Genomic DNA, 8,603 nt, shown 5'->3' with positions numbered 1-8,603 from the left:
TGATGGATTTCAGCCGGAACTGTCCAACACCCAGAATTTTATTGACCGTAATGCAGTACGTTATCTTCAGAAGATTGTTCAGGAGATCACATAAGTTGATCCGCAAGTTACAGAATATCAATTCAAGCCACTGTTTGGGTTTGGTGAATTAACCAAACAAGGATTCAGTTTACCATACGAGGCAAAATTCAAGGCTTGTAGCTGGTGACAATATAGCAGTTTGCTGGCTGCATTTGCATTTTCAGTTGCTTTGTTCATTTCATACATGTCATGGTACTTATGTGGGAGAAAATCAGAATGACACACCATAAACTGACAACTTTACTTTTTCATGAAGGTAACCTGCTAGTACTGCCTATTACCTTCATTTTGTATGGGTATCGTTACGGAAAAACTTAATTATGATACAATAAATAAGGTCCTGTTAAGTGTGTTGACAACATCTAGGACATATTATGCTTCCAGCCCCAAAATAGCAGTACATATAGCCATAAAGAAGTTGTCAATATTTCTTGAGACACAAAATCAATCCCGTCGTATCATTAGTATAACATCTATGAAAAGGAAACTTGGAGTAGCTGAGAAGGTACTATTAACTGAAACTATCATTGTGCGTCTCATTATTCAGATTGGTATTTTCAGAGCACCTTATCATACATACCCTAGAAAAAAAATCATGATCATGAGCGCTGCTATTTCGACGCTGGGTGTACACTGTCACCTTAGTCTAGTATCGATAGATAGATATGTTCTTGTTCCACTCCATTTCTATACTCTTTAATTATATTTTATGAAGATGTTCATTTTTGTTGTCATGGGAAAGCATCAGAGCAATTATTTCAGATGCACCGATGAGAAGCATGCAAGTCAGTTATGCTAGTGAATGAACCATCCTTGAAGATCGAAATGAGACTTGAATACCATCTTAGCCTAACTTCTTTCAGACTGGAACTGGATGACATCTGACCCAAGCAAGAACTACTATTATACATGCTTTCAGAGTACTAAAGGTAGTCGAGAGATTGTTCAGGGTCCAAAATGCAGAAATGATCTTCTCTTCTTTTCCTTTCCGGGAGAAAGCTAACCTAACATCTACTGCTAAATTCTACAGTGTTAGGCACATAACTGTGAGTAGTTAAAACTAGTCCCTTTGTCAACAGTAGAACATCACCCTCTTCACCTTCTCTTTCACAGCGGGCAAAGGCTTCACGGAGGTACCATTCGTGCCACTGGAACTCTTCGACGTGTGGTTCTCCGACAGCTCCGGCTCCATGTAGAACCGCGCCCGGAACGCAGCCAGATGCGCGTAATATGCAGGTGGGACTGTTGGAGCAGCAAAGACAAAGACAGCACGGTTCAGATTTGCGACATAGGTATGTGAACTTACGATGTTTGTAAATAAACAAAGAAGCTGGAGAATGTTTCGGCTAGTACAGAAGAACATACCGACGGAAACAGAGCGCGTGCAGCGTGCGTAACTGCAAAATCAGCATAAAATTTTCAGATCAGACAGTTCTTAGAAGATCCAAGTGTGAAGAGCAAGAGACAAAACATAACACAGAGCAGTCATGCCGTACGTGTAGCAAAGGTTGTTTGTCAACGTCTGCATTTCGTCTGCTGAGAAGTTGTTCTCATCCCAGAGGACATGGTAGTGAGCTGGCCTACTTGTTCCCTGGTGAGAGAACTCACACATCAGTCATTTCGTCAATCACAAGAGGGTGGAGAATCTGGGGTAAATATTCCCATACTTCTAGTACAGCACTTTTGCAGGTACAGTACAAGCTTTTCCCAAAAGAAGTGGAAGTTTTATGTGTTTGTACATTCACATGATCTAAATTTTTTGGCATACTATCAGTTAGTTTATTCCTTTTACCATGTCTCCTCTGCTAGGTAACTAGGTGCAGTGAGAGCTTTGTTGAAAAGAGAGTACCAAGTCTATTCAAATGCTTGACCACAAAGGCACGGGACCAGAGCAACGACAAATTCAGTATTTGTCAGCCGTCAGCAAGGACCAGTACAATATTCTTACCTGGATTCCAGCGTGACTACAGAGGTAGAAATCAAACTCCGTTGGGTGGCATATCTTCGAATCAACAACAGTTCCTGTAATTTTTCCCAAGCAATTAGTCCTTGTATTACCAAGACAATGGAAATACATATTACATACAGTATCTTATACACACACAAAAATAGTGTCCTACAATGAGCACACCCAAATTTCCTTTCTGAAAATTATTTAGCTTACCCAAATTGTGTTTCAATAGTTTCAACAAACTGTGGTTCTGAATGCATATCATGAAAAAGTAGTTCTCCCTCCAATCCGTATTAATTGTCGCTGATTTAGTACACATTGTACTAAATCAGCGGCAATTAATATGGATCAGAGGGGTATTACATATAATCAGTTAAAATACCAAAAAGTTCACAACATATTAGTTGAGCTGTAGTGTACAGTACATCCCATAGCTTAAAACATATAGATGTCATGAATAGATGATTACCAGGCAAAATATTTCCACTTTTGTCCATACTACTTCTGTCTTTGTGATTGTTTGCAAACAGTCTTGTATGGTGACGCTTTTGAACCACCACAAACGTTACAGGAGGTTGGTAATTTGGTTCTAGGGACGCACAAGCCTAGAAGAAAGCATTTGTTAGACAAGTCTGCTGAAATGGTTAGAACATGTACATAAGAAAATACGAAGTGCATCCTACCTTACGGATAGCATCCAACTCATAAAGGAGAACTTGGTAGAATTGGCCTTCACTAACGCCATCCCTGGATGAAAGATAGTCTTAATTAATAAAGTTCCAGATAAGCTAGTTTAATTGCCACATAAAAAGGCCTTGAAATGTTTTTTTACTCTGCTTGACAAAAGATGCCAAACCTAAACATTTTTGTGTTTGACTATCTATTACTCCCTCCTCCCATAATATAAGAGCGTTTTTGACGACGGAGGGAGTATCTTTTACTTCTGCACTAGCTTACCGATAGAAAATTATCCTCTGTGGTTTCTGTCCCGTGGCCTTCCTGAAGGATATTAAGAGTTCCCTGCACAGCAAAATAAATACATCATGTATCTCATTGAAAAAGTAATTTTACTAGTTTTCAAAAAGTGTTTCTTGATAAATACCTGACCATGCCTCCTGTTACTGTGCCTCTCTGAGGGTCATGCCATGTTTTGTAAAGGTCCTGAATGAGCTCTTGTCGGTGTGCCTGTGCACACACCAATCCAGCATATTTTGTAACTTCCGGCCAATCTTGAGAAGCCACAACCTGCAAGCAGCTAATTAGAAAAGGGCAATGCATAGTGATGTGGAATAAGCAGAGCAAGTCTCCAAGACTTACTGCAGCAATGGATGGACTAGAGTCCTCCCCGGTTTCAGGATGTGTTACATCTGCGCCAAATATAATAGTTGGTATGTCACTGACCAACGGAATCCTCCAACTTAGCGCATCCACGAGCACGGTGTTCCTTCCTCCCATCTGAATTTAATCATATCAAGATGTAATAAATTAGCATTGTAGCAAATTACTAGATTATAGTCTACAGTACATTAGATGTAAAATAAGGTGATAAAGTAAATAATTACCTTAACATTGATTTTAAGCGAGACATTTGCCAAATACTGCTTGCTGATCTTAAAAACATGTTTCGTTAAGCAACATTGAGATATCAAGCCCAAATCGGTTTCACAGATACGTTTGATGTCACCTGCAAAAATGGAGTTATGATTCAACACAATATAAGAGAATTCAGAAGAAAAGAAAATACACAGAGTAATTAGCATGATTGGCACTTACCATATAAAGCTCCATTATTGTCTGGTAGGATGGCCAAAAGAAGCTCAAGTTCTTTACCCTTGAGTTTGTGTAGTGCTACATTATACACATGCTTTAGTGCCTTCGCTACTTGATCTGGTCTAGCTGAATATATTGGAAGCACAGGTTCACTGTTGAATTCCTGCAATAACAGCGGAGATCAAACTAAACAACATGGTACGCATGACAATTTACAAAGGCCTCTCAGCTGTGTCAAAAATTATCAGAAATGAGGGTTACACTACCATGCCCGAAATTTGACACATTTGTGCCAACTCTTGGCAGAATCCGCGTGCAGTTGTTTCTTGAACACTCCTTGAGAAGTTTATACAAGCCCAGTGGCTTACCTTGCCCCCATTGATCACTTTCTGAAAAAGGCGAGTTTATTTTATTTGTAAACAAAGTGTGATCAGCACCATGATAAATAGGACATGAGGCGTGCAACTGCTGCAAAAATAGAACCTAACCTTGTTCACCATGTTCCATTGACCAACCTGTGGCAGGCACTCCTTTTCCTTTCCAGCATCATGATATTTCAGCTGTAATGCACAAAAAACCATGTCCCACATTATTAGCAAAGAGTATCAGCTAACTATAGACAAGAATAACACTGCACAATCATAATTCTACCCAAGGTGCAGGAAGGACGCGCGCTTCAACAGATGTTAGCTTCTCACTTATGTTGATCCCAAATTCCTTTGCGTAAGGATCTTGGTCATATCCATTTTGATGAACTGTCTGAAAACAAATTCATTTAGCAACCTGAGCTGATTTAACAACAGTGTTGATCAACAAAATTCTTCCATTAAAGAAAAACCCTAGTAGCATGTCATGGGAAGTTTGGACCACAGGCAAATAAAAACAAACACTTGAGGATAGGACAATTAATGAGCTTGAGCATGCTGCATGCATGTCCAGCAATGCACAGGACTTGTTTAACAAGACCATCAGTTTTGTACAAAACCCTAGCGGATCACATGTAAATGTATATGCATGTATTCATGCGATTAGGAGAAAACTCTGGACCTGTAGAATATCCATTTCCTTTTCTCTAGGCCTTTGGCATGTAACCTTTAGCAGTGATGTGATCTGCTTTTCATTCAACCTCTTTGTGTATCTCTGACCCTCAACAATCTTGCAGGCCTGGTAAGAAAAGTCACGAGAACACAATTAATCTGTTTAACACTGATACTAGCATTACAATTTGTACCGAGGAAGTGAAAAACATTGCAATATACAAATTGGCCACCTAACATGACTTGTGATTTGCCGAGCTTACCTCCATTGGTAGATAGTTTGCCTTCTTTTGGTTTCCAACCATAAGACAAGGAAGATGTGATTGCTGAATGGTAAACCCGTACATTTCCTTGAAATACTCTACGACAGACTTCATATTCATTTGATCGTCAATTGGGAAACTGTCAAAAGAAGCAAAATCAACCGCAGTTGGGCACATTTTTAGCAATCAGGCTCTCATGTACATACATTTAGGCTCCCTCTAGTTACTGATGAGATCCAATCAATGTATTGAAGTCAGCGGTTTGAATTTTAGGGTAGGCTTAGACTACGAATCAAGAGGCCTTTGTGTTTGCTGAAAAGCTTAGTGTAGAAACTTGCCAGATGATGATGGTACATCGGAGCAACGGAATGAAGTAGAATCTAAACTTACATGAGTTCATGAGTTGGTTGTGCTGTCACCCCCGAAATGCGGTACTTCCGCCTTACATTTTCCCGGTGAGTAACTTCGACTTTGACGCCCCGCAACGCTTTCTTGATCTGCTTGGCATTGAGGCAAATTGCTTCGTTAGGCAACACGGCACAATCAAAAGGACATGAACGAACCAGCTAACAGTCTGTAACCAACAGCAAGCAAATAGCAGCTGGTACATGGCCGCTGCAGTAGTATGCCAGATTCCTTGTTCCCCACAGCGACAATTTACCTTAATTCTGTTTGCATCGGACAATGGCCTTGACATGACATCCTTCCCCAGTATCTGGGCCACGAAGTCGATCACCGGCAGCGCCTCGATGAACGCGGTGGACGACATATCTGGCATCAACGTCAATCGCCATGTAAGCAAGCAGCAAGCACAGGACAAGAGCAGGAGATCACATGCATGAGGCCACCAGATATTCGAGCATCTCATCTCACCGATGTTGAGCGACAGCCCCATCTGTGTCGGCCGGAGGCTCTGGTAGAACCCGCACCACGACTGCAGGCCGTCGCCGAGCCGCTGCGGCCTCCTTATGTCCGGCGAGTAGAACGACCGCCCTATCGCCACGTACCTGGCATTGCACAGGAGGCACCATCAGCTCAGCTCCATCCAATCCAACAAGCTTGAATGAAGGTGCAACGGGTGATGCGTGCCGTTGTAATTTGAATCCAGGCGCCGAGTGAGTGAATACCTCTGGCTGGCGAGCTCCCGGAGGACGATGTCGAGGACCTGGACGGCCTCCTGCGGCGCGTCGGCCTGCCGGCCGGCGATGAACTGCCGGAGGTGGTGGAGGTCGGCGCGCGCGGCGAACTTGATGACGACCCTGTACTCCCTCTCGCTGCAGCAAGGCAACGTCGTCGGCCAGGCAAACAGTAAGACATGAGCTGCCATCAAGGAGGAGGGCGTGGGACAAGAAATGTCAAATGCTGGTGCGTACCGTGGGGGGACGCCGGTGCCGCTGTCCTCGTCCGTGAGGCGCACGACGAACTCGCGCGCGTCGAACGGGAGGGCGCCCGCGGTGTAGAGGCTCTTGCGGCCGTCGTAGGCCGGGAGGCGCATTCCGAGGTCGGACTCCCGGTAGAGGCGCACCAGCTCGGCGATGATGGCCCGGTTCACGCACCGGGAGGTCACCTCCGGCGTGATCTTGACCTGCACGAAAGCCAGCATTTTTTTTCTTATCTCGATCGACTGTGCTCTTCCTCTAGTAGATAGAGTGCTCATGAGGCGGGACGGCGGAGGAGCACTTACGTCGTACTGGGTGAGGTCCTTGTCGGGAATCTCGGCGAGGAAGTGGTTAGCCTTGACGACGCAGCGCGCGCCCACGGTCCCGAACCCGGGCCGCCGGCAGAAGGACAGCCCCTTGCTGGGCACGGGCGGCCCAATGACGGCGCGCGTGGCCGGCTCGACCGCAGGCCCTGGCGCCGGCCGCGGCCCCTCCGCGGGCCTGGCGCGCCCGCGCCCGCCGCGCCGCTTCCCGGCGCACCTCTTGCCTCCGTCGGGCGGCGGTTGCTGTGGGGCCTCCGCCTTGGGCTGCGCGACGCTGCTCTGCAGCGGCTGCTTCCTCCCTCCTCCCCTGGGCTGGTGGCGGCGCGGCTGCGGCGGCGGCGGCGGAGGCGGCGTCATCTCCAGGACCTCCAGCATGTGAGCGGCTGGCGACGAGTTGGTTACCCGACAAGGCGGTCGCTGGCAGGACCGGAGCGGGCGGCCCCCTGCACGCTGCCTGCACGGCGCCTTATAATGTTACCACAGCAGCGATCAGCAGCAAGGTGGCGAAGCGAAGCAAAGCAAGAAGGAGAACCCAGCCACTGTAAAACCGAAGACAGACAACGGGCTGCGGGGTAAGGTAAAGGAAGAGAGAGGATGGGTTAATGGGGGGCGCGCGGGACAGAAAGGCATTAGAACCGGCACGGCACTGATGCAGCCACAGCAGCAGGTTTGACCTCTTGTGCTCCTCTTGTGGCCGCAATCGCAGGCAGGCAGGGTGGGGGTTCCGTGATAAATACATCCGCTGCGGCTGCGGTGCGGCGCACGGCGCTCCTCCAATTAATCCTCCCTCCCTCCCTCCGGGATGGGATTTACCAAAGGTGGCAGGCGTCGTAGAAAACAAACCAAACGGCGGAGGGCGGGGGAAAAGGAAAGGAAACGGTAGTATCGGTATGGGCCGTGTGGATGGATTAAGTAGTATAGTGGGGAGATGAGCTTCTTCTGATGGATGGTGTTATCGAAGGGAGGTCGGTCGGGTGATGGGAATTTTCATTGAAAAGTGTATCGCATGTTCGTGCGCCTGGCCGCTAGTGCGTTGTACTCCACTACCATTGTTGTCCATCGCAGGCAGCAGGTCGTAGATTGTTTCTTTAAAAAAAGAAAAGAGGGGCTACTAGTTTGTCTCTTCAAAAAGAGAGCATGTGTGCTTCGTGTTTTTTTTTTTTCTAGATGGCGTGCGCTACATGATGCCGTGGTGCGCGATTGTGCAAAACTGTGGAATCTAACATTGTGCTCCTCCTGGATGTGTTTTTTTACAATGATTGTCAAAGTTATACCACTTCATGAATGAAATTCCTGTGCGATATTCGCAAATGTGTTTTTAGAAAGATTGTCAAAGTTTCTGCGGGGGATGTTTTTCTTTCTTCAACCCAGCTTTCAGGCGGTTTTTTCTAGACAAAACTTTCATGAAATATTGTCAATGCCAAATTGACACCTTTTTTTTCACATCATGTCAAAGTCATGCTACTTGATGGATGAAATTCCTGTACGAACGTTGGATTAGCAGCGGTTGAACTCAAGCTGGCGGTGATGGTCCCGTGACCAGTACCGTAAACCCGACGCTAGGATGCGCCTAAACAAACGACGAAACCGGCGCTGCGCTGCTACAAAGCACCGGCAAACGTCCTCGAACAGCCTCGGTGGCCGCGCGGACGCTTTGGCAGCGTGCCACCCGACCAACAGCAGCAAGGAAGGCGCTCCGCCCCGCTGTTCCAGAATAGAAACCTCATGGCCCAAACGCATTCTATATTCCTTCATCTTTGGCACACCACGCCCACGGTCATGGAACGGAACAAAACAGC

At 46.2% G+C, this 8,603-nt stretch overlaps 1 protein-coding gene across 2 annotated transcripts in view; it reads right to left on the bottom strand.

Moving 5' to 3' along the window:
• Positions 1-894: 894 nt before the first annotated feature.
• The window catches only part of LOC123164447 (protein argonaute PNH1), a 14,728-nt gene continuing 7,019 nt past the window's right edge, over positions 895-8,603 (bottom strand). The window contains exons 2-23 of one of the 2 annotated variants that reach the window (XM_044581946.1): positions 6,787-7,258; positions 6,476-6,687; positions 6,230-6,376; positions 5,976-6,109; positions 5,764-5,873; positions 5,493-5,599; positions 5,103-5,241; positions 4,850-4,966; positions 4,454-4,561; positions 4,291-4,362; positions 4,069-4,191; positions 3,806-3,965; positions 3,595-3,716; positions 3,350-3,487; positions 3,135-3,277; positions 2,990-3,052; positions 2,716-2,779; positions 2,502-2,637; positions 2,030-2,103; positions 1,578-1,672; positions 1,447-1,478; positions 895-1,323 (exon numbers count right to left, since the gene is read on the bottom strand). In XM_044581946.1, coding sequence (XP_044437881.1) covers positions 1,154-1,323; positions 1,447-1,478; positions 1,578-1,672; positions 2,030-2,103; positions 2,502-2,637; positions 2,716-2,779; positions 2,990-3,052; positions 3,135-3,277; positions 3,350-3,487; positions 3,595-3,716; positions 3,806-3,965; positions 4,069-4,191; positions 4,291-4,362; positions 4,454-4,561; positions 4,850-4,966; positions 5,103-5,241; positions 5,493-5,599; positions 5,764-5,873; positions 5,976-6,109; positions 6,230-6,376; positions 6,476-6,687; positions 6,787-7,179 — 2,859 coding nt within the window. In that variant the 5' untranslated portion in view covers positions 7,180-7,258 and the 3' untranslated portion in view covers positions 895-1,153. Of the gene's footprint in view, positions 1,324-1,446; positions 1,479-1,577; positions 1,673-2,029; positions 2,104-2,501; positions 2,638-2,715; positions 2,780-2,989; positions 3,053-3,134; positions 3,278-3,349; positions 3,488-3,594; positions 3,717-3,805; positions 3,966-4,068; positions 4,192-4,290; positions 4,363-4,453; positions 4,562-4,849; positions 4,967-5,102; positions 5,242-5,492; positions 5,600-5,763; positions 5,874-5,975; positions 6,110-6,229; positions 6,377-6,475; positions 6,688-6,786; positions 7,639-8,603 lie in introns of those variants that run through there. The other variant, XM_044581947.1, reaches the window with a different exon arrangement.

This window comes from Triticum aestivum, chromosome 7D (genome assembly GCF_018294505.1).
Source record: "Triticum aestivum cultivar Chinese Spring chromosome 7D, IWGSC CS RefSeq v2.1, whole genome shotgun sequence".
Classification (NCBI taxonomy): domain Eukaryota; kingdom Viridiplantae; phylum Streptophyta; class Magnoliopsida; order Poales; family Poaceae; genus Triticum; species Triticum aestivum.
The sequence above is the reverse complement of the archived record's forward strand: the minus strand, read 5'-3'. Positions and strand labels throughout refer to the sequence as shown.